General features: G+C 48.7%; 1 protein-coding gene across 1 annotated transcript in view; it reads right to left on the bottom strand.

Annotated features, from left to right (window-relative positions):
• LOC147726177 (E3 ubiquitin-protein ligase TRIM39-like) overlaps positions 1-13917 on the bottom strand; it is a 161065-nt gene extending 147148 nt beyond the window's left edge. The window contains exon 1 of the mRNA XM_086960277.1: positions 13134-13917. Within this exon, the coding sequence (XP_086816403.1) occupies positions 13134-13547 (414 nt within the window). The 5' untranslated portion in view covers positions 13548-13917. The remainder of the gene's footprint in view (positions 1-13133) is intronic.
• Positions 13918-24385: the final 10468 nt, after the last annotated feature.

Below are 24385 nucleotides of genomic sequence, written 5' to 3'. Positions count from 1 at the left end.
ATTCACTGAGCTGCAACGTGCAATTGTCGACCTCCGCCCGGGCAAGGCCCTAGGACCTATCGGCCTCCCAATAATGTTAATGTTAATGTTAAAATGTGTTTATATAGCGCTCGGCTACTCTAAAAGAGTGTCCCGGCGCTTTCCACATAAAGCTACAGTGTATAACAACATAACAAAAAAACAAAAGCCCAAGAGAGAACCAAGAAGAAAATCCACCTAAACAGAAAGATTAAAAAGCCAAGTCTTCAAATTCCTTCTGAATTGAAGCAGAGTGGGAGTGCTGCGAAGTTCCAGTGGAAGCGAGTTCCACAGCTGGGAGGCCTTGAGGCTAAAGGAGCGCCCCCCAATCCGGGCCTTCCTCACGCGAGGAACCACAGCCGTGAAAAGGGATTCCGAACGCAATGAGCGGGCAGGGCGATAGAAAGCCAGTCTCTTCTGTAGATATCCTGCGCCTGAGCCAAACAGAGCTTTATGCACCAGCGTCAAGGATTTGAACATAATCCGCTTACGGATCGGGAGCCAATGCAGCGTCCGCAGAAGGCCAGATGCCCGTGCGCGTCTATGCAGACCAAAGATTGCGCGCGCTGCCGAGTTCTGTGTCACCTGCAGACGCTGGACCAAGTACTCTGGAAGACCCAGGAAAAGAGCATTGGCATAGTCTAGCCTGGATCCGATAAGCGCCTGCACCGTAATCCGTCTATGCTCCGCAGAAAGAAGTGGAAGAAACTTGCGGAGCATTTTCAGAACGCCGAAACAGGTGCCAACCAGGCCAAGAACATGAGATCTGAGAGAAAGCTTGTTATCAAGCTTAACGCCAAGATTTTTGGCCACCAAGGAAGATTGTGCCGGAGGACACATGGCGGCCGGCCACCACTGCCGCCACTCGGGATCGGTGACACAGCCGAAGAATAACACCTCCGACTTACTGGAGTTGGCCTTTAGACTGTTCCGCTGGAACCAGCCAAAGACCATATCCAGACAGTCCCGAATTCTCTCCCCATCAAATGGCTGGTCTTTAGCACATGTGAAAAGGAGTTGCGTGTCGTCGGCATAGGACACGATCTGGGCTCCGTAAGCCTCCACCGCTGCCGCCAAGGGGGACATAAAGATGTTGAACAATGTCGGGCTCAACACAGATCCCTGTGGAACCCCAACTCCCAATGGCGGCATCTCGGCGGAGCTCTGGGAAACCCAGACCGTCTGGCGGCGGCCCTCCAGAAAAGATGAAAACCATCTGAACACCGTCCCCCTTAGGCCGATGTCATGAAGCCTAGCGAGAAGCGCCTCATGAGGGACGGTGTCGAAGGCCGCCGACAGGTCCAGCATGACTAGCATGGCCTTGCCACCCACATCCAAGGTCTCCCTGATGATCTCAGAGACCTCCACCAATGCCGTTTCCGTACTGAAGTTCGGACGGAACCCGGATTGGGACGGATGGAGCAAGTTGTTAGATTCTAAAAAGCTCGACAAGACACCATGAACATGTTTCTCGGTAATCTTAGCCAGGGCCGGGAGCAGTGAAATTGGCCTATAATATAGAGCTCTACAAACTACAGCCAGTTGCCCTCAGCAAACACCTAAAACCCATGTTTGAAAAAAGTAAAGAGATGGGACTCTTGCCACGGGATCAGCACCTAGCAACGATAGTGGCAATACCTAAAGAGGGAAAACCGAGAGAGTCATGTGCCTCATATAGACCGATCTCGCTGCTTAACGCAGAGCCAAAAATTCTGGCCAAAACACTTGCAAATCGACTTCAACCGGTCCTGTCCACCCTGATCCATCCGGACCAATCAGGGTTCATGCCCCGCCGCAACTCAGCACTTAACATTCGCCGCCTTAATGGGGTACTCGGGCAGCGACATAGGCTGCTAGAAGATGCGGTGGTGGTTTCCCTTGATGCCACCATGGCATTCGACACCTTAGAGTGGCCCTACATGATCGCAGTACTGCGTAAACTGGGCTTTGGACCGAATTTTATATCATGGGTGCGCCTCCTCTATACCGAACCGCTCGCCCAGGTGGTGGTAAATGGTAAGGCGTCCGAAGTCTTCACCCTAGAGAGAGGGACGAGGCAGGGCTGCCCTCTCTCTCCCCTCCTGTTCGCGCTCTCCCTTGAGCCGCTCGCGGCCTGGATAAGGCAGGATGTTTACCTTAAAGGTATAGCCTGGACGGAGGGATGGGAGGACAAGATCTCCCTATACGCCGACGATATCCTCCTGTACCTATCCAGACCGCGTAGATCTATAATGGCGGCGCTCGACATCCTCACGAGCTTCGGACGAAACTCCGGATTTCAGATAAATTGGAGCAAATCCCACCTTTACGTGCTACACGGAGACCCCCCGAGGCTCCCAGCCACCTGTCCTTTAACAGTGGCAACAGACGGCTTCCAATATCTAGGAGTCTTCATCTCCACAGACAAGACTCTGCTGTACGAACGTAATCTACTGCCACCCCTAAGACGGCTCCAACAGGATGTTAAATCCTGGCAGAAACTTCCATTGTCATTGCTGGGCCGAGCGGCCCTTTTTAGGTTTCGCCTAGCGGAAGCTGCGCTCTGCGCAGCTTTTCCGCGCAGGCGAAATCCTGTTGAGAAGAGTAGTGTGGCTTTTGTTCGGCCCTCGTCCTTGATTGGCTGGCTCCGTAAACGGAGCCTTGCCATTGGACGAGGGGCCTGTCCGTCAATGCCGGACCAGACACGGGGGCGTTCCCGACATTCTTTGGCTTTTGCCGACGTCACGGGACGCCGGGAACGCCCCCGTGTCTGGTCCGGCATTGCCGGCACCTCCCTTGCTGCTCGGGACGGGTGAGTGACCTTCCCTCCCTTTCTCCCCCTCCCTCCCTCCTTCCCACTGTTGCAGCGGTCCATACTGCAACCTATTCCAGTGCTTAGAGCGGGGCACGGTTACCGGTCACCCCCTCGGCAGATAAAGGCGTCCTGGGACTTCCCTTTGAGCGCATCTCTTTCTTTCATGCCAAGCTGGAGTTGCAGACACCTATTAAAGAGATGGAGTGCCCTGAGAGGGCCGAGGCATGGCCGGAGTTCCCCGGGCTGCCCGGAAGACGGATGCTCTGTGTGCTTTAAGGGCCTTCTGTTTGCACGAGGGTTTGGATGATGGGCGAGCGGCAGACTGGGCCTGTCTGGTTTTCTAGGGCCGCTGGTTGAAGATGTATGCCTCAAACAGAGGCCAGGCTGCAGCGGGAGAGTGGTGGGTGTGTGAGTGCCTGTTTGTGCGTGTCTCTGATGACAAGAAACTACAAACACACCACTAAGACTCAGCTCTTCAAGTAGAGACGCTAACAAAGGGCATCATTCTTCGCCCAGGTAATGCCTTCTCTCCGGCTAATAGCGTGGCACTCATCAAGGAAACGGATGGGCACGAAGGCGACGTACGTGCGCGCCAACCTCAGCGCTGTGTGCTGGGGTCTCGGGCTGATTGCATCAGCCGCTGCCTGACAAATGGTCCCCAAACTTTCACGCCGTGCAAAAATGGAGTTACCGGGGCCTCCGCCGACTGATGGCTGATTGTCTCGGACAGATAAAGTTTTCCCTACTACAAAATGGCCGCCGCGGTCACGGGAGGCGCTGTGATTGCGTTTGGCTCCTGAGCTCATTCGGTTACGTGGCCAGTCTCTAATTCTGCCGAGTTTTGTGTCTGATAAACAGTTAGCGCCAAACCCGTGCCCCCGGCGCCGCCCCGTCCGGACTACCGACAGCCGCTCCCGGGGGGCCCCCGCGAGCCCGCCGTCGTCACCCCCGCCCCGCAGCCGGACATCGTCAGCGCCTACAAGCTGCAGAAGGAGCGGGACTTTGAGGACCCTTACAGCAGCGCTCCGGGGGGGCGCGCCGACCCGTCCGCCCCCGGGGGGGCCCCGGACGGCAGGTTCCTGTCCCCCAACCGCCGGCTCATTAAAGTGGAGGCGGAGAAGGCGGCACCCCCGGTGTCCCCTGGGGCCCCATCACCTGGCCCCGCAGCAGCCAACAAGACGACCCCGACGTCGCCCCCTCCGGAGCCGGCCAAGCAGGACAAGGTGAGCCGGGGCAGGTAGAGATCCGAGGGCGGGAGGGGGCAGTGAGTGGTGAGAGATCTACACCGTGTGAGTGACACTTCATAACAACTACACACATACTTCGGAGCGCCAGGTAACCCCTACGGAGGGGGCAGTAATACTACCTGTGGGGCAGGGATGGCGAGGAGGCCACCCCTACAGCGGTCTTCGGGGCAAGCCAGCCATATAGTTTGAAGAGGGGTAACGACTCGGATCCGCACTGAGGGTGGGAACAACAGCCCGATCGAGGGGGACCGGCTTAGGAGCCCCAGACCAAGGGAGCGGCACATTGATGCCAGCTGGAACATGTTGAAGGGATAAACTTCGTGCCCTGGGGCATTACTCCCAGCCATAAGCTAAGGACTGAAATGTTTTCGACTGGTCCTACAGTAGGAGCAGTGCCCCCTGCCTTGTGCCGCCGGTGAGGTACCACCATACTGACGCAGAGCTGGGCTGCCAGCCCCTGGATGGGCATTAGTAATGCCTGGATGGTGGCCGAATGCCATCAGCTTCCGTGTGTGCCTTTAGTGTAGGTGATCGCTGCATAGTGAGTAGTGGCATTGTACCCGACTTTGTGTACTGTGACCCCAGTCCCACAAACCCTTCTTGCCGTACTGCCCATGACTCGAGACTGGCTTCCCTTCCTGGAAGGTGGCACGTTCTAAAGGTCAGGGATGCAGTTTAAATTCCCCACTCACAGCTTCATCCGGACATACAGCATTTACCGGCAGCGGCGTGTGAGCACCCCCCTTCCGCGCACGCACACTTCGCTGTTCCTCCAAGAATGTGTCTGTGTACACTGCTTTACCTGCTCGTGTATGTGTGTAGTCCCTGGGTCAAACCGTCAAGAGATGCCTGTCCGTAGCGCAGTGCAAATGGGCACCCATTATGCGGCGACAACTCACGTTTCTAAGTGGCTGTGGTACATGCCTACAATACTAGTGCCTTGATGTGATTTGTTATGTAGCCGAAGCATGAGGCACTACAACCTCGGTAAGTTACGTGAGTCTGATTTCATATGAGACGTAGACCGTATCAGTCCCTCCATACAGTGAGTGCCTAGACATGACTGGGTGTGTAAACCATGCAGGAGACACTACAATATCTGTATGTTATATGTGTAGGATGCACCTTCAAATATTTATCTCTATAGTTGGAGGTTGGGGGGCGGGGGGTTGTATCACCCAACCAGTATTTTGGTTTTTGCTGTGCTTTCTGTTCTTGCATCCAGCTATATAAACCAACAGCTGACATGTGGGCCCCTGTTGCCTGCTTGTGCCTCCGTGTGCCCCTGTTGCCTGCTTGTGCCTCCGTGTGCCCCTGTCGCCTGCTTGTGCCTCAGTTTTCGTGCCCCTGTTGCCTGCTTGTGCGCCCCTGTTGCCTGCTTGTGCCTCCGTGTGCCCCTGTTGCCTGCTTGTGCCTCCGTGTGCCCTTGTTGCCTGCTTGTGCCCCTGTTGCCTGCTTGTGCCTCCGTGTGCCCCTGTTGCCTGCTTGTGCCTCCGTGTGCCCCTGTTGCCTGCTTGTGCCTCAGTGTGCCCCTGTTGCCTGCTTGTGCGTCCGTGTGCCCCTGTTGCCTGCTTGTGCCTCAGTGTGCCCCTGTTGCCTGCTTGTGCCATGTGGGTGTGTGTGGAGGGCTCTGTGTGGCTGTGTGTGTGGGGAGCTTTGTGTGGCTGTGTGTGTGGGGAGCTTTGTGTGGCTGTGTGTGTGGGGAGCTTTGTGCGGCTGTGTGTGTGGGGAGCTTTGTGCGGCTGTGTGTGTGGGGAGCTTTGTGTGGCTGTGTGTGTCCTTTGAAGCTAATATTCTGAGCTGTAGGCGAGTTCTGCCCCTTTTCTGCTAGCAGTCTTTTGAGGTAGCTTTCTAGCCTCTGGAAGTTAGTTTTCTCCCTGAGGTTGATTCATTGTCACTATGTGGGTTTCAGCGCCTTCATTGCAGGCCATCTTTAGAGATGACCTCCAGCTGTATGGGTGGAATATCCTCCTCCTACTCTGGCTGCAGTCTCTGGAGGTGAACTAAGCTACGGGTACCACGGCACCACCTTCTTCTAACAGTCTCTAATCATGACTCCTGCGGGCTAGGTGGTTGTGATTCTTCTGCAGCTGGTCTCGAGATTACCTTCTGATTTGTTTGTTTCAATTCCTATGCTGCACGCAGAGTCTGTAGGTGACCTCTAAGCTCTCTGTAGTTCATCTCTATATGCCATCTCCCTGGGTGGCCTGCTAAGCTCGTAGTTCATGTTGTCATTTACCCGCACTTTCTGAAGATGCCCCTTTGCAGTCAGTGTGTTCAGGCTTTCCTGTATCTGCAGCTCAAAGTTTTAAGTGGCATGAAAAAAAAGTTGGAGGTTGGGGGGCGGGGGGTTGTATCACCCAACCAGTATTTTGGTTTTTGCTGTGCTTTCTGTTCTTGCATCCAGCTATATAAACCAACAGCTGACATGTGGGCCCCTGTTGCCTGCTTGTGCCTCCGTGTGCCCCTGTTGCCTGCTTGTGCCTCCGTGTGCCCCTGTCGCCTGCTTGTGCCTCAGTTTTCGTGCCCCTGTTGCCTGCTTGTGCGCCCCTGTTGCCTGCTTGTGCCTCCGTGTGCCCCTGTTGCCTGCTTGTGCCTCCGTGTGCCCTTGTTGCCTGCTTGTGCCCCTGTTGCCTGCTTGTGCCTCCGTGTGCCCCTGTTGCCTGCTTGTGCCTCCGTGTGCCCCTGTTGCCTGCTTGTGCCTCAGTGTGCCCCTGTTGCCTGCTTGTGCGTCCGTGTGCCCCTGTTGCCTGCTTGTGCCTCAGTGTGCCCCTGTTGCCTGCTTGTGCCATGTGGGTGTGTGTGGAGGGCTCTGTGTGGCTGTGTGTGTGGGGAGCTTTGTGTGGCTGTGTGTGTGGGGAGCTTTGTGCGGCTGTGTGTGTGGGGAGCTTTGTGCGGCTGTGTGTGTGGGGAGCTTTGTGTGGCTGTGTGTGTGGGGGGGGCTCTGTGTGTGTCATTTGCGAGAGATAAAGCTAGTGGCATTGTAAATGACAATGCCATTTATTTATGTTAAAAAATACATAAATAAAAATAATGTCAAGAGCAATGCCAATAGCTCTAACTTTAACAAAGGCGAAACCATTGCATTGTAAATGCTTGTTAAGATGGTGGCGCTGCCAAGGTTTCTCTATGCGTTGCAGAATTACCCTGACCTAGTACCCAACTCATATTTGGCAGCAGTCGAAACGGCGTAGCGGGACCTCCTGTGGGCAGGGGCGCCAGGAATCGCATTGTGCAAACTCACACTGGGGTGGTACGACGGTGGAATTGCCCTCCCTGACATCCGCAAATATTACTGGGCCGCCCACCTATCGGCAATCAACCAGGGGACATACAGTGACGGGAACGACCCCGTGTACGGGATGGACAGGTGGCTACTTCCTGGGGGGAACTATGAGGTCGCACTCTACTCCAAGCCGGGTAGACACCAACTCACCGGACCGACTCAACATTCAGTACAGATATGGCACATAGCTCAGAAGAAACTAGGGTGGTCAGATGTCCTCACCATGTCAACGCCACTATGGGCCTCCGAAAAACTTGGCACCCTGGGGCGCACCAAGGGGTTCCGTAGCTGGGACCTGATAGGGATCTAACAAATCAGAGACCTCTGGGGGCCAAAAGGAGTCCACACGTTCACACACTTGCAAGAAACATATGACCTAGCACATACCGAACACTTAAGGTACCTGCAAGTGCGACATTCCCTACAGGCTAACATTCCACCAGACACTACCATGCCTCAGGCCTCCCCACTGGTGGACAGACTGTTAGACGGGCACATCCCAGAACACGCCATCTCCCACACATACAAAAAATTAATCAACAACCCCCCTGGCACGCTCCTTCCCTTAAAAGAAAAATGGGTCGCTGACGGGCTAGAGATAGATGAGGAAGAATGGTCGTATGCTCTCGCCTCACCGAGGGAGGTAGCGATCTCGGCCCGATTACGGTTAATCCAGCTGAAAATCCTTCACAGAGTATATCTCTCATGTACCAGGCTGGAAGCGATGGGGAGAGGAGGAGAAGGGCTTTGTAGAAGGGGATGTGGAGGGACAGGCACCTTCTTCCATATACTGTGGGAGTGTCCAAAAGTGCAAAGCTACTGGAGACGGGGGTGCAATGTATGCAGGAGGTGTGGGGCGTAGAGATCCGACTAGAGGCTAAGAGATGTCTCCTGAACATTTGGGAGCCCACAGACCTATCTTCAAAAGGGAAAATCTGGGTGACGCTTGGGCAGATGGTGGCAAAGAGAAACATTGCAAGACTGTGGGGAGCCCCAAATCCACCGAAACTGAGGGACTGGCAAAGCGACATGGATTGGTGTATGCTGCAAGAAAAGACTGTATATACGGCGTGGGGATGCCCCCGCAAATGGGGAGAAATCTGGTCAAGTTGGAGCGAATTTAGGGGAAACATATGCGAGCCTTCCCATATCCCACAGATCGGCTCAGAAGACATAGACTTAACTGTTTTTTCCTGTGGCGATAACCGCGAGAAATGTATAAACTATATATGCATTACTGGTGTTGTAACAGATTCGAGACTGATGTAACTCACTGACCATTTTTTATTTCCTTACCTGTTGCAAAGGGGTTTTTAGGTCTCGCCTGTCGATGCGCATCGAGCTTGCGAGACTATGGGGGCTTAACCACTCTTTAACTAACTTGCAAGGAATCGTGGCGATTCCTTACAGTGCCCGTGACTTTTAAGCTCAATGCGCATGCGCATCGAGCTTAAAAGCGCGTGCACATGCCCCCAGCCGCCTGCCTTGCCCACTCTCTCTCTCACTTCCTCCCCCAGCTCCGCCCCCTCACTTCTTGGTTGCACGGCCGCTAGGCCGTGCCTCCCCTACTCTCCTCCTCCCCCCTCCTCCTCCTACTCTCCTCCCCCCTCCTCCTCCTACTCTCCTCCCCTGCCTGCCGTGTCGCACCTCTCCCCGCTCCGCCCCCTCCCCTGCAGAACAGTCCAGAGACACCAAACAGATTTTTCAATCAGACTTTTAAATTAAATCACAGCAGCAATTTACTATTAAAACAAAACAATTTTGGAGCCTGCATTTCCTGAATTTTAGCAGCAATTTACTATTAAAACAATCTTAGAGCCTGCATTTCTGACTTCTTTTGGGCGCGCTGAAAGGCTGCATTTTCAGTTATTGCGAACATCACATTCAGAATGATGTTTAACTTATGCAGCGCTCTGACACCCTCGAGGTGCTAGCCTCATGCATACACACAGCCCTCACACATACAAGCATACACGCGCCCCTCCCCGCCGCACATACGAGTACACTGAACACACATCTTATGGTGCACACACTAGCACAGAGCTGAAGGCGCTAGCCTTCACGTGCGCATGCATATACACCGCCTCAAGCATTCAGGCATACAGGCGCCCCTCCCCTTCGCACATACAAACGCACATAACACAGTTCCTACGTCTCAGATACTAGCGCATAAAGATACAAACATCCGCCTTCCCTTCAAGCCATACTAACCTCATCAGTGGAACTTAAAACTGCAGGTGACACCGCAGGGCTCCCCCTTCAGCATAGAAACGCCGCGCCATTGCTGCTCCTTTAGCCCGGCACTCCGTGGGCGCTTGCTTCCATTAGAAAATGGAAGTCCCGCCCTACTAGTTTCCGGCAAAAGCACGCGCACGTCTTGATATAAAACTGGTTTCTATGCTTTTTTTCGAGACTTGCAATTCCCAAAACACTTTTACAGCAGCATTACTCATCAAGTGTTTGGCACAGCATCAGTGCAGCTTATACTGTATGCCTCTAACATTCATGACCAGGCAAACGCGTTTGAAGAAAAAGCTTTTATAAATGCTCCTTGCACATCTATGCTCCTGCCTGCCACATTTGCATTGAATAATGATGAGATGTTATACATAAACTAATCATCTATAAAACTTGTCTGCTGGCATAACTTCAGTAGCGATAGTTCTGCCAGTATGTTAATTAACTATACAAATGCCAGTAATAATCGTGAACAGCCTTTAGACCGCAGCTTTCGTGCTGGATGTAACGGTAACATGCCAAATTCACTACCAGAAATTAGTAGGAAAAAAGTGGGTTAGCTAAGTAGAAGCTGCTTACCATCATTTGCTATCCCAAACAAAACAAACTTGTTTTAATTGCCAGCCTAATTACCAGCATATATTCATCATGCTTCTTTAGTTGATGAAAAAAAATGTAGAACGGTTAATTATGCAGACTCCACAGTATGAGTCTATATCACAAACACTTATTCAGCTTTCAACACTTTTACAGCAGCCTTACTCATTTAGTGTTTGCCAAAGTGTCACTGCAACTACTATTTTGTGCTTTTTACATTTATAAGCATGCATATGTATTTCAACATTAAGCTTTTACCTACCACACTTTCATTGAATAATGACAAAATGTCACATAAACAGACTAACCATCTATACAGAGGTTAGATAAAATTGTCTTTTTAATGACCATGCTGTTTTAAAGCATTACAAGTATTAGTAGCTTGTGCATCCTCTTCATATATTCGCTCAAAAAATGTCTTTTTTATGACAATGCTGATTTAAAGCATTATAAGTTGTAGTCATTTGTACATCCTCTTCATATATTCAATCACTATCACATCTTTCTACCCTCACCCCTGTCACATTCTCACCTCCGTAAAAAAAGTGTCACCGTACCTTACACAATCCCAACAGTAACAGCTCATACTCTCGCAATACATGAACTCACCCTCATTCCTTCACTCTCCCTTACAAACACACCCTTTACTTTCACACCTCTCTTCCACATACAGCTTCACACGTCTGTCATCACACACACTTACATATTCATAGAATGATTTTTATTGTAGAAGCTCCCAACCCACGACACATATCTCCCAATATGCACAGAACTAGCGCTTTGCGAATGCACACAATAGGGCTGAGAATGCTAGTCTGCAATTTTTAGACCACCCTTAACTTATGAATACCACACACATACATAACACCACACACATAAGACCACACACCACACACATAAACCACGCACACATACACCACGCACATACCACACGCACATACACCACGCACATACACCACGCACATACACCACGCACATACACCACGCACATACACCACGCACATACACCACGCACATACACCACCACATCCACTACCACATCCACCACATCATCCACCACCTCATCCACCACCACCTCATCCACCACCACCTCATCCACCACCACCACATCCACCACCTCATCCACCACCGCATCCACCACACCCACCACCATCACTTCCACCACCACATCCACCACCACTTTCAACACATCCACAACCACCACATCCACCACCTCCACCACCACCACCACATCCACCCCCTCATCCACCACCACCACATCCACCATCACCACCACCACCACACCCACCACCACCATATCCCCCAGATCCACCACTACCACATCTATATGTGTGTGTGTGTGTGGCTCTGTGTGTGTGTAGGTGCAAATGCAATGTTCTTTGATTTTTGTCACAATAAAATACACTGAACATAATCTTCACAAAAGTTATTTACAAACGTTTAAGCTATTGCCATTATAAATTACAATAACTTTTATTTAAGTATTAATTATTTACAAAATTAAAAGCCATTGTTATGTGTAATATCAAGACATCCAAGTCACATAAATACAACACACATTGCATTACAAATGCTATAGGTGTCACATTTGCAAAAGTTAACACTATTGACATTGTAACTGACAAAGCTATTAATTTTGCTACTTTCAAAACCAACACATAAATAAAAAGTGTCATTTACAATACCAATAGCTCAAACTTTCCTAATGCGAGACCTATTGCATTTCCAATGCTTGTTTAATGTTGGGGACTGTTAAAATGAAAACCCTGTTCTACTGCAGTGCATCCTACATTACATTTACTATTTCCATTGCACTAGCCGACAGGCGCTCCTCCAATAACACTGTTTTACGCCACCGGGCCCCCGGGATGCCGGTTCCAAGGCTGTTTTCATCCAACTTTAACTTCCTATTGATTTGCACACGACGCTGCCGGCCTCCGGGTTGTAGGCGCCTGAAGCAGTGTACTGTATATACTATACAATAAAGCAGATTGAACACCAAAAAAAAAAAAAATGAATGGATGGAAGCAGCAAGGCAGGAGGATGAATGGAATAGGGTGGTGAATGAATGAACAAGGATGAAGAGATGGAATAAGGTGAGGATTGAATGAAAACACCACGAGGTGTGGGCGAACGGAATAAGATGGTGAATGTTTGTGCGGATGGATAGAATAAGGTGATGGATGCAGTAAGTTGATGAGCGAAAGAATGGAACAAGGTGATGAATGAATGGCCGAAAGATGGATGGATAGAATAAAGTGATATATGAATGGATGCAGTAGGGTAATGGGTGGATACATGTAAGAAGTCGATTGATAAATGGGTGCCTGACGGATAGATGAAACAAGTGGACGAATGGAATAAGATGGGTGGATGAGTGGGGATGGATGGAATAAAGTGATATATGATTGGATACAATATGGTGATGGGTGGATGAATGGAGCATGGCGATGAATGAAAGCGCTTAGAGACCCCTGGGTTATAACACGCTATATAAATCAAATGCATACATAAATAAATGAATGGGTGTCTGGTGAATAGATGAAATGTGATGATGTGTGGACGAATGGAAAAAGATGGATGGATGGATGGATGGATGGAGGGATGGATGGATGGATGGGTGGGTGGGTGGGAAGGTTGGTTGGAAGAAGGAAGGGTATGGATGGGGATGGATGGACGGGTGGATGAATGGATGGATGGGTGGATTGAGTGTATGGGTGTATGGGTGTATGGATGGATGGATGGATGGATGGATTGATGGGTGGAAGGGTGGGTGGATGAATGGATGGGTGGGTGGGAGGACGGTAGGGAAGATGGATGAATGGATGGTGGGTGGGTGGGTGGGTGGATGGATGGGCAGGAGGGCAGATTGATGGGTGGATAGATGGATGGATGGATGGATGGAACAAGCGCCTGTGCAGCACACCGTGAGCTGGGTGAATGTTCTCTTTACCTTGTACTCCAGGGCCGCCTCTTCCAGGGGCACCGCCTCGTGGGCCCGGTGCTCCTTGGCCTCTCTGCACACCACACAGATGGCCGTCTCCTCCTTCCGACAGAAGAGCCGCAGCTTCTCGCGGTGGAGCCCGCACTCCCCCTCCACCCGCAGCTGCGCCGCCTGCTGGCAGAAGTCCTTGGCGATCTGCACAATGTTGGCCAGCTGCCGGTTGGAGCTCAGGGCACCCTTGGGGGACGCCTTCCGGCACTCGGGGCAGGGGAAGTTTGAGGTCACTCCTGCCCAGCATCGGGCGAGGCAGGGCCGGCAGAAGTTATGCCCGCACTGCGTGGTCACCGGGTCTGTGTAGTAGTCCAGACAGATGGGGCATTTGGTCTCTTCCATCAGGTGCTCCACGGGGTTTGCTTCAGCCATGGCCCGGCCGAGAGCGGGGCAAGAGTGGGGCACAAGTGGGGCCAATGCGGAGCACACCGGGTGCAGGGAGTAGGGCAGAAAGTCGGACAGAGAGGGAGACAGGGAAACAGAAACTAAGACTGGGGCAGAGAGCCGGGCAGGGAGATCAGAGAGCCGGGTAGGGAGCGGGGCAGGGAGTGGGTCAGAAAGCCGGAGAGAGAGCCGGGCAGGGAGCTGGACAGAGGGCACCCTGGGCAGAAGTATGGAACGGAGCAACAGCAGAGAGCTGGACAGAGCAGGCGGAGGGGAAGCCCTGAACGTGACGAGAGCCCTGCAGGATGCGGGGCAGGCAGCTGGATAAGCGAGCCGGGAAGAGAGGAGCAGAGCCGGTGAAGTCATCCAGGTTTCCAGTTTCGATTTCGTTTCTTCAGAAGGCGCGAGCAGAAGTCCACATTTGTAAAGCGCACAATCACCCGTAAGGGTCTCTAGGCGCTGGGGGCCGTCGGGAAGATTAAGCGAGCTATTGCCCAGAGTCACATGGTGCTGGGCTAACCTGCCGCCGGAGCCGGGGATCGAACCGTGGTCCCCAGATTCGGAGGCAGGGAGTGAAACTCACATTTACAGACCAGCCCTATTTCAAGTGTGTCCAAAATATGTGTTTAAAAAGACCATGAATCACTATAATTACGTATTATATTTAAGTTACTTATTATATTTAAGGTTTTTTTTATAACAGGCGACAGAGTGAGCCAAACGTGACATAAAACTGATTGCACAGATACAAAAAAAAGTTCATACTGATAGAGAAATTGATAGTAGAGATATCAGGTGCTTATAAAGATGATTATTTGCATAAATAGCTTATGGAAGCTTACCTAAAGCGCTTTTCATCGAACGGAGAGAAGAAACAACAACACTTGAATTTCTTTAGACAAATTAGGACCGAGAGAAGTGACGTCCAAAGATCCTATTGTGTACGTGACAAGCGATTGATTATTCTATCGGCAGATATTTCTGTAATTCTTTTCCAACTGTGAACGTAGGCTGCAGTCTCATACTTGAAGTAAACTGTTCCATGTGCAGTTCCATACTTGTCAACTTTTTGGCACCAAATAGAAGTAGGCGTTTCCACGTTTTAAAACCACTAATAAGCACAAATAGGAATTCGCTAGAAACATCATGACACGACCTTCTGGCCTAATGGTGACATCACAGCAAATCAGTTGATTTCTAACAGACATTGATCAAAGGAAAGAACATGTTGTTTCCGGCGGAGGTAGCATCACGACAAATAAGCATTGGCAAAGTCAATAGGTTTCGAAAATTTGAGAGCTATTGGTGTTGTCATTGTCAGTGTTTTTTAGCGGTGTTGAATAGTTGTATGGCTGAAAGTCACGGAAAAAAGCACTATGACACAGCCAACGTTGTCCGCTGTTGTAATCAGAAGTACATTAGCCGAGGTATATATTCTAAAGATGGTTTATTTAAGCTTAGTTACAAGGTAAGTTACAGGTAGGTAGTAGATGGTAACAGATAGCCCCACCTGGAGCAGCCTTTCTGCTGTTCATCCTGCACACTCCAACTGGCACATCACCAGGCATCCATGCAATCTATGACATCACCAATCATTCAGCATTCATACCTTGTGTTTACTTCCTCACTAATCTCTCAGTTTCAATGTCAATCTTGGGCCACCAATACAAAAATTTGATATTCTTCTTGGTTTGTGATATACCAACGTGACATTCATGACATAGGGATATAATTTTGGTCCTTAAATTACGTGGAAGAATGACTTTATCACCTCTCACCACAAACATGTCTTCAACTCCTAACTCATCCCTGACTTCCCAACACGCTTTTAATTCTCCAAGAAATTCAGATGTAACACATCCCCATCCATTCTCAATTTTTATTTTGACTAGATTCAGAATTTCATCTTCCTCCTGAGGTTTCTCACATTCCTCTTTTTGCAAGCCCTTGATTTGATTTTTTGAAAATATTCCAGCAACACAAAACATCATTCCATGGACTCACATTCACTTCTCTAAGACGTAGAAACATTCTGCTAAAAACATCAGCAGTGAAATTCTTCTTCCCAGGAACCTATTGTATCTTATAAATGAAATCCTGTAGACGCATTGAGAGTCTAGCAATCCTTGCATATGCTCTGGATAAACCCTCAGTTGTAAGTGGTTTAGTCAAAGGCGTATGATCAGTACTAACAATAAACCTTCTTCCACACAAAAATTTCCGAACGTGCTCCAGAGCTCACACACAAGCCAATGTCTCTCTCTCGATAACAGAATAATTTTCTTCAGGGGAGAGATCGACCTAGAGGCAAATGCTATTACGACCTTTCCTCCTTGTTCATCTTTCTGGATAAGCACACCACCCAAGCCCTTATCACTGGCATCAGTGGAAACCAAGGTTGCCACAGTGGGATTGAAAGCTTTTAGCCTGGGAGCGCTACTGATTGCACATTTTATATCTAAGAAGGCGTTTTCATACATACAGGACCACTCAAACTTGCACTTATTCTTCCAAAAAGCTCGCATTTCATGACTTCTCTCAGAAAAATGTTCAACAAATTTTAAATAAAATTCTGCCAAGCCCAAAAATGAGCGGAGTTCATCTTTGTTCCTGGGAGAAGGAGCTTTGTCAATCACTTCCACAAGTTTCTCTTTAAGTTTAATATCCTTGTCACGAATTTCATGACCTAAATAGGTGACTTTCCTTTCTGTGAATCTGCATTTACTCATTTCAGCAGTTAATCCTTTCTTTCAAAGAATGTTAAGTACTTTCTTCAAGATTTCATAATTGTGCTTTCTAGTGTTGCCCATGATCAAAATGTCATCTTGAAAGAATGTTACTTCTTTCATGCTACCAAAAAGTTCTACCATGATTCGATTTTCCAGCTTTCGGTCCAGGAGTGGAGTTTACCATTTGCTGGCTTACCAAAAATCTCTGAGTGGGAAGGCGAGCTTGTTGGGTGAGACATAGAATGCCAGCATGGCCAGCACTTTCAACCACTTTGCATGAGTTTACACGCTTTTCCTCTATTCAATAGCTGTTAACTATCTTGACCAGCTGCCTGGAGTTAGTCCTTCTAGATCATTTTGGATGGGGATTCATGCCAATACGCCCCCTGATTCGCCACATACTAGTGGGGATCCTTGCTTTATTTGAAGAAGCAGCTCGCTCATCTTGACTAGCTGCTTGGGGGCATTCCTTCTTGGATAGAGACATATACACATAAGTCCTTTGAAGCATTATGTTGGATAAGCCGACATCTTAAATGTGCAGCGAAGTTTTGTACCACCTGTGAATGGAATTCACTCTGTTCCTTGCTGCAGACTTTATCTTGGAATGATGTTTCATTGAATTTTCATGGGCCCTCCAATATTCATTGCTTTGTCCTGATGGTAACCATCTAATTCTAATATGGTCGAAACGCCATCGACGCTTACATCTGGCCCTAATTGCAGAGGCCACATTCTTTCTGTGTGTTGTCTTTGTTTCGTCCTGAATTTCTCAATTGTATATCTTTTTCTTCAGCCACTTTTTTCGATTACACATTGTATTTTCCGTATTTTTATCATTGTTTGTGTAACTTGTTGAGCAATAGTTTAGATGATAGTCGTGCACAGCTCAATGGTAATCTTAGGGTTAAAGGCGTGAATCGTGCTCCTTCGTCTACTCCCTGCTTTGGAGTATGTGCTATGAACTGAGGAAAGCACTAGCACTGACCAGTGCTAGTGTCACAAAGGGCACTGATTTTTGGTGTGCTGGATAAACCTGCAAATTTTAATCAATAAAGTTTAAAGGGAAAACTTTATTGATTAAAATGTGCAGGTTTATCCAGCACACCAAAAATCAGTGCCCTTTGTGACACTAGCACTGGTCAGTGCTGGTGCTTTCCTCAGTAACTTGTTGAGCGCCATTATTATTTTATAATTGTCCTGATTTTCTATGTTTCTGAATACATTTTCTATCTAATGAAATATTTTATGCATGGGTATCCTTTGTCCAAATAGCACCTGGGCACTTTCTTAATGTTTATTAGAAATGTTGTTGGTTTCTCTCTTGCTTTTTTCTTTTTCCCCCCTGCATAATTTAAAACTTTTTGGTATGTTACTTTGCATTTATTTATTTCTTTAAATATTTTACTTGACCGTTTGTTAGGACTCCAGTAATGAGTCTTTGGAAGATGCCTACGCAGACGCTAGACCACCCAGCATGTGCCTGAATTGGTAACACCCAAAAGGTATGCAAATGGTCGTAAATGTTTAAATTTTTTGTCCAGCACTACCTAATGATATGTGACATGTAGATCTAATGTTGAAAACCACTTTGCATTTCTTGTTAATGTTAACATCTCAATGTGTGGCAATGGAAACTGGTCCACTATGATGCTGTTGTTAAGTCCTCTCAAATCCACACATAAACGCACTTTGCCATTGGCACAGCGATCAACAGAGAAACCCATTCTGAACCTTCTACTGGCTCTATAATGCCAGCTTCCAACAACTTTTCTAACTCCAACTTCACCTAATCTCTTACAATGAAAGGAATGTTATGTGCTTTGCGGATCTTAGGGGTAGCATTTTGTTTTAATCAAATTACATGAGTGAACCCTTTTAATTTTTCATTTTTGCCATTAAAAACTGCTGGAAATTCTTCCAAGACCCAGTTCTTAGTGTCTTCCCCCTCACATGCCACAAGTACTTGTTCAGGGCTATTAGGATCCAAAATGATTTTTAGTTTTTTCTGGTCTTTCCAGCCTATAACTGAAAGTCCTTCCTTAGCTACATACATTTTACATAAGGCATGCCTACCTTTGAATCTAAAAACCAGTTGCCTCAGACCAATAACAACATTTTTTTCTCCTGTATAACTCTCAGGACTTATATCAGAAGGTTCCAATTGATCCCCCACCACACCAATGAAATATTTAGCCATACATTTTCCGCTATGATGGTACAGGAGGATCCAGAATCCGCTGCTACTTGAAACAACATTTGTCAAAGCAAGCTGAATGTGCAGAGATGCCACATCGATAATAAGTATAATTTGGATTTTTGGTAATGTCTATACAATCACTTCTCTTATGTTGTTTCTTACGGTTATGCTGGGTGTAATTATACGAAACTTTTTTTGCTTCACAAATCTTATTAACTGAATTTCCCCCTTCAGTTTTCTCTCACGCTAACGTGACTTTAGCGCAACAACCTGACAATTCAGCAATCTTCACAATTGCCATAATATCTTTAAGACTAGAATCTCCATCTACCCATAACCTATTCTGAATAGATATGTTTTTTTGTATACATTATAATTTGATCTCTCACAAGGTCATCATGAAGGATCTCAAATTTACAAGTAATGGCCAACTCCACTAACACAGAAACATAGCCCTCAATAGACTCTTGTTTTTCTTGCTTTCTCTGGATAAATACATGTAGGTCTCATAACTGCTACACATACTGTTAGTGAGAAATGTTCATCCAAATCCATTAATGCTATTTTGAATACATCCATGTCACTAGGTCTTTCTTGCTTTTGATTCTGATTATACATTCTCAATCCTTCTGGTCCCAAACAGTACATCAAAGTCCTTTTTTTCCTTTCAGGTGAAAAGGAACTACTGTAATCTTCCATTTGGCTATATAATTTAAAAAATACTGCTTCCATTCAACCCATTGTATAATAGGATCACCAGGTGATGGTAAAAACTCCTTAGGTAAATTAAATTGTAAGCTGAGTTGCTCCTTGGTGGTTCTTCAGGAGTCGACATGTTCCGATGCCCAAAGCAGATTAAAACAGACCAAGACAGCAAGTTCAAGCAAGAGAAATTAAATGTACTTACGAGACTCTTTAGTATTCAGAATCAGTAACTTCTGACCAATCCTCTTAGACCAGGACAGAAAGTGTGAGAGGTGGCTTGGTATAGGCTGTCCTCTACTTAAAGTGTATTTACAACAAGGGGTGGTGAGGGACAGAGTCTCTGAATTAAACAGAATACTCTCACCCAGTCAAGAGATCAGGGCTAGATCCAACACCGTTTTTTAGCTCACTGCACCATCCCAGTTTCAGAACCTGGCTGTATGCAAATTAGTCTGTTCCTGTCCCAGTGCAAACCTATCCATCATGTATCCTTCCATCTGTCATTTCACTCATCCATCCCTTCATCCATCCCCTCATCCATCCTTTCACTCATCTCCATTATCCATCCATCCATCCACCATTTCACCCTATCCATCTGTACACTTATCCATCCACTCTTTATCCCATCCATCCATTCACTCATCCATTCAGCCATTTACCCTTTCACCAATCCAGCCATCCTTTCACTTACTAATCCTTCCACCCATCCACTATTTTAGTCATCCATCCATCCTCCCTTTCTCTCTCCATCGACCCTTTCACTTAGCCATCCTTCCTTCCATCCATCCATCCACCCATCCATCCATCTACTCATCCACTCATGAATCCATAGATTGATCCTATCACTCATCCATCTATCATTTCACTCCTTCACACATCTATTCATCCTTTTGTCCATCTACCCTCCCTTTCACTCACTCATCCATCCTTACATCCACCCTTTCACTCATACGTCCATTCATTCACCCTTGCACTTATCAATCCATCAATCCATCCATCATTCACTCATCCACCTACCCATCCATCATCCACCCAACCATCCACCCACCCACTATCCACCCACCCACTCATACACCCATCCTTTCACCCACCCACTCATCCATCCATCCTTTCACCCACCCATCATCTATCCATCCTTTCACCCACCAACCATCCATCCATCCATCCTTTCACCCACCCATCATCCATCCATCCATCCTTCCCCTCATCATCCATCCTTGCCCTCATCATCCATCCTTCCTTTTCCCTCATCATCCATCCATCCTTTTCCCTCATCATCCATCCATCCATCCTTTTCCCTCATCATCCATCCATCCATCCTTCTACCCACCCACTCATCATCCATCCATCCTTCCCCTCATCATCCTTCCCCTCATCATCCATCCATCCTTTTACCCACCCCCTCATCATCCATCCATTCCCTAATCATCCATCCATCCATCCTTTCACGCACCCCCCATCATCCATCCATCCACCCTTCCCCTCATCATCCATCCTTTCACCCACCCCATCACCCATCCATCCATCCATCCCCTCATCATCCATTCATCCATCCTTCCCCTCATCATCCATCCTTCCCCTCATCATCCATCCATCCATCCTTTCACCCACCCATCCATCCTTTCCCTCTATCCATCTCCTCATCCATCCATCCATCCCCTCATCCATCCATCCATCCATCCCCTCACCCATCCCCTCATCCATCCACCCATCCCCTCATCCATCCACCCATCCCCTCACCCATCCATCCTTCCCCTCACCCATCCATCCTTCCCCTCATCTATCCATCCATCCCTTCATCCATCCATCCATCCATCCATCCCTTCATCCCTTCATCCATCCATCCATCCCTTCATCCATCCATCCATCCCTTCATCCATCCATCCATCCCTTCATCCATCCTTCCTTTCATCCATCATCCATCCTTCCCCTCACCCATCCATCCCATCCATTTATCCTTCCCCTCATCCATCCATCCATCTCCTGATCCATCCATCCTTCCCCTCCATCCATCCATCCACTCCATCCATCCATCCATCCATCCTTCCCCTCCTCCATCTTTCCCCTCATCCATCATCCAGCTACCCTTCCACCCATACATCCAGCTATTTACATTTTCTCTCCATCCTTCCCCTCACTCATCAATCCATCCATCCTCTCTCATTAGCCATTTATTCAATCTTTCATTCATCCATTCACCCTTTCACTAATTCATCCAGCCATTCACCCATCCCTTCACTTACTTACTCGCCGACCTTTCCATATTAATTTTGAGCTGAGCCCTTTTGAGAAGAGGCCCATCAACAACGTCACCCTCGCTGCAGGGGCTGTTCCAAGACTGGGACAGAAGCCACCCAGGGAGGAGACAGGATCCACCACAGGGGGTGGACTGGAGACACAACATGGGGGGACAGGTGCGGGGAGGGCAGGAGCCATCACAGGAGAGGGAACACAGGGGTGGGCATGCAGTGTTCTAGTATCATCTTGGGCTCCTCTACTGCACAAGACAACGAGAAGACAGGCTCTCTGTCCAAAATGCCACCCCCCACTGTGATGTACAGTACTTACAGGAGATACTCTAAGAGAACTAATTGCCCTTAATACTTTGTTAATCAGTGTGGGTGCGAGTGTGTCATTTCTTTATTTTCTTACATTATAGGCTGCATGTTTGAAGAACCGAGGTTTGCTTACAATTTAGTGACAGTAATTAAGCTCTGTGAAAAGAACCACGTGCTGCCTCCGTGTAATCAGGGGTGTAATCTGGCCGAGTCTCGGATGTTTGGTGCCCTGGGTAGAAATGGAATGTGTGAGCCTCCCTCTAAATAGCAGATACAAGACGCATTCAGGGCTGTTTGCATGTGAATAGATGTCGCTCCCTCTCAGTCACCTTCGAGGCACCTCTTAACAGGTCATCAAGGGCTGGAGGTGTGAGGGTAGCCACCCCGCTGTGCCTCTCCAATGCTGCGGGGCATCTGAGGAGCTTTGGTGCAGCATCGGAGTGAAAAAAAGAGGTGGGTGCAAGCTGTGCCGGCTTTAGAGTTGAGCAACCGGTGTACTGTTAAAATGACGGACAAATGGCGTCCGTAAAAGATTCCTTCACGGACAACGGACAGACGGCCGAAATTACGGACTGTCCGTGAAATTTACGGACGGTTGGTCACCCTAGAACAAGCGCCTGTGCAGCACACCGTGAGCTGGGTGAATGTTCTCTTTACCTTGTACTCCAGGGCCGCCTCTTCCAGGGGCACCGCCTCGTGGGCCCGGTGCTCCTTGGCCTCTCTGCACACCACACAGATGGCCGTCTCCTCCTTCCGACAGAAGAGCCGCAGCTTCTCGCGGTGGAGCCCGCACTCCCCCTCCACCCGCAGCTGCGCCGCCTGCTGGCAGAAGTCCTTGGCGATCTGCACAATGTTGGCCAGCTGCCGGTTGGAGCTCAGGGGACCCTTGGGGGACGCCTTCCGGCACTCGGGGCAGGGGAAGTTTGAGGTCACGCCTGCCCAGCATCGGGCGAGGCAGGGCCGGCAGAAGTTATGCCCGCACTGCGTGGTCACCGGGTCTGTGTAGTAGTCCAGACAGATGGGGCATTTGGTCTCTTCCATCAGGTGCTCCACGGGGTTTGCTTCAGCCATGGCCCGGCCGAGAGCGGGGCAAGAGTGGGGCACAAGTGGGGCCAATGCGGAGCACACCGGGTGCAGGGAGTAGGGCAGAAAGTCGGACAGAGAGGGAGACAGGGAAACAGAAACTAAGACTGGGGCAGAGAGCCGGGCAGGGAGATCAGAGAGCCGGGTAGGGAGCGGGGCAGGGAGTGGGTCAGAAAGCCGGAGAGAGAGCCGGGCAGGGAGCTGGACAGAGGGCACCCTGGGCAGAAGTATGGAACGGAGCAACAGCAGAGAGCTGGACAGAGCAGGCGGAGGGGAAGCCCTGAACGTGACGAGAGCCCTGCAGGATGCGGGGCAGGCAGCTGGATAAGCGAGCCGGGAAGAGAGGAGCAGAGCCGGTGAAGTCATCCAGGTTTCCAGTTTCGATTTCGTTTCTTCAGAAGGCGCGAGCAGAAGTCCACATTTGTAAAGCGCACAATCACCCGTAAGGGTCTCTAGGCGCTGGGGGCCGTCGGGAAGATTAAGCGAGCTATTGCCCAGAGTCACATGGTGCTGGGCTAACCTGCCGCCGGAGCCGGGGATCGAACCGTGGTCCCCAGATTCGGAGGCAGGGAGTGAAACTCACATTTACAGACCAGCCCTATTTCAAGTGTGTCCAAAATATGTGTTTAAAAAGACCATGAATCACTATAATTACGTATTATATTTAAGTTACTTATTATATTTAAGGTTTTTTTTATAACAGGCGACAGAGTGAGCCAAACGTGACATAAAACTGATTGCACAGATACAAAAAAAAGTTCATACTGATAGAGAAATTGTTAGTAGAGATATCAGGTGCTTATAAAGATGATTATTTGCATAAATAGCTTATGGAAGCTTAGCTAAAGCGCTTTTCATCGAACGGAGAGAAGAAACAACAACACTTGAATTTCTTTAGACAAATTAGGACCGAGAGAAGTGACGTCCAAAGATCCTATTGTGTACGTGACAAGCGATTGATTATTCTATCGGCAGATATTTCTGTAATTCTTTTCCAACTGTGAACGTAGGCTGCAGTCTCATACTTGAAGTAAACTGTTCCATGTGCAGTTCCATACTTGTCAACTTTTTGGCACCAAATAGAAGTAGGCGTTTCCACGTTTTAAAACCACTAATAAGCACAAATAGGAATTCGCTAGAAACATCATGCCACGACCTTCTGGCCTAATGGTGACATCACAGCAAATCAGTTGATTTCTAACAGACATTGATCAAAGGAAAGAACATGTTTCCGGCGGAGGTAGCATCACGACAAATAAGCATTGGCAAAGTCAATAGGTTTCGAAAATTTGAGAGCTATTGGTGTTGTCATTGTCAGTGTTTTTTAGCGGTGTTGAATAGTTGTATGGCTGAAAAGCACTATGACACAGCCAACGTTGTCCGCTGTTGTAATCAGAAGTACATTAGCCGAGGTATATATTCTAAAGATGGTTTATTTAAGCTTAGTTACAAGGTAAGTTACAGGTAGGTAGTAGATGGTAACAGATAGCCCCACCTGGAGCAGCCTTTCTGCTGTTCATCCTGCACACTCCAACTGGCCCATCACCAGGC

The sequence above is a fragment of the Lissotriton vulgaris genome, chromosome 3_1, assembly GCF_964263255.1.
Source record: "Lissotriton vulgaris chromosome 3_1, aLisVul1.2, whole genome shotgun sequence".
Classification (NCBI taxonomy): Eukaryota; Metazoa; Chordata; class Amphibia; order Caudata; family Salamandridae; genus Lissotriton; species Lissotriton vulgaris.
Note: the sequence above shows the minus strand (reverse complement) of the source record. Positions and strands in the feature narration are given on the sequence as shown.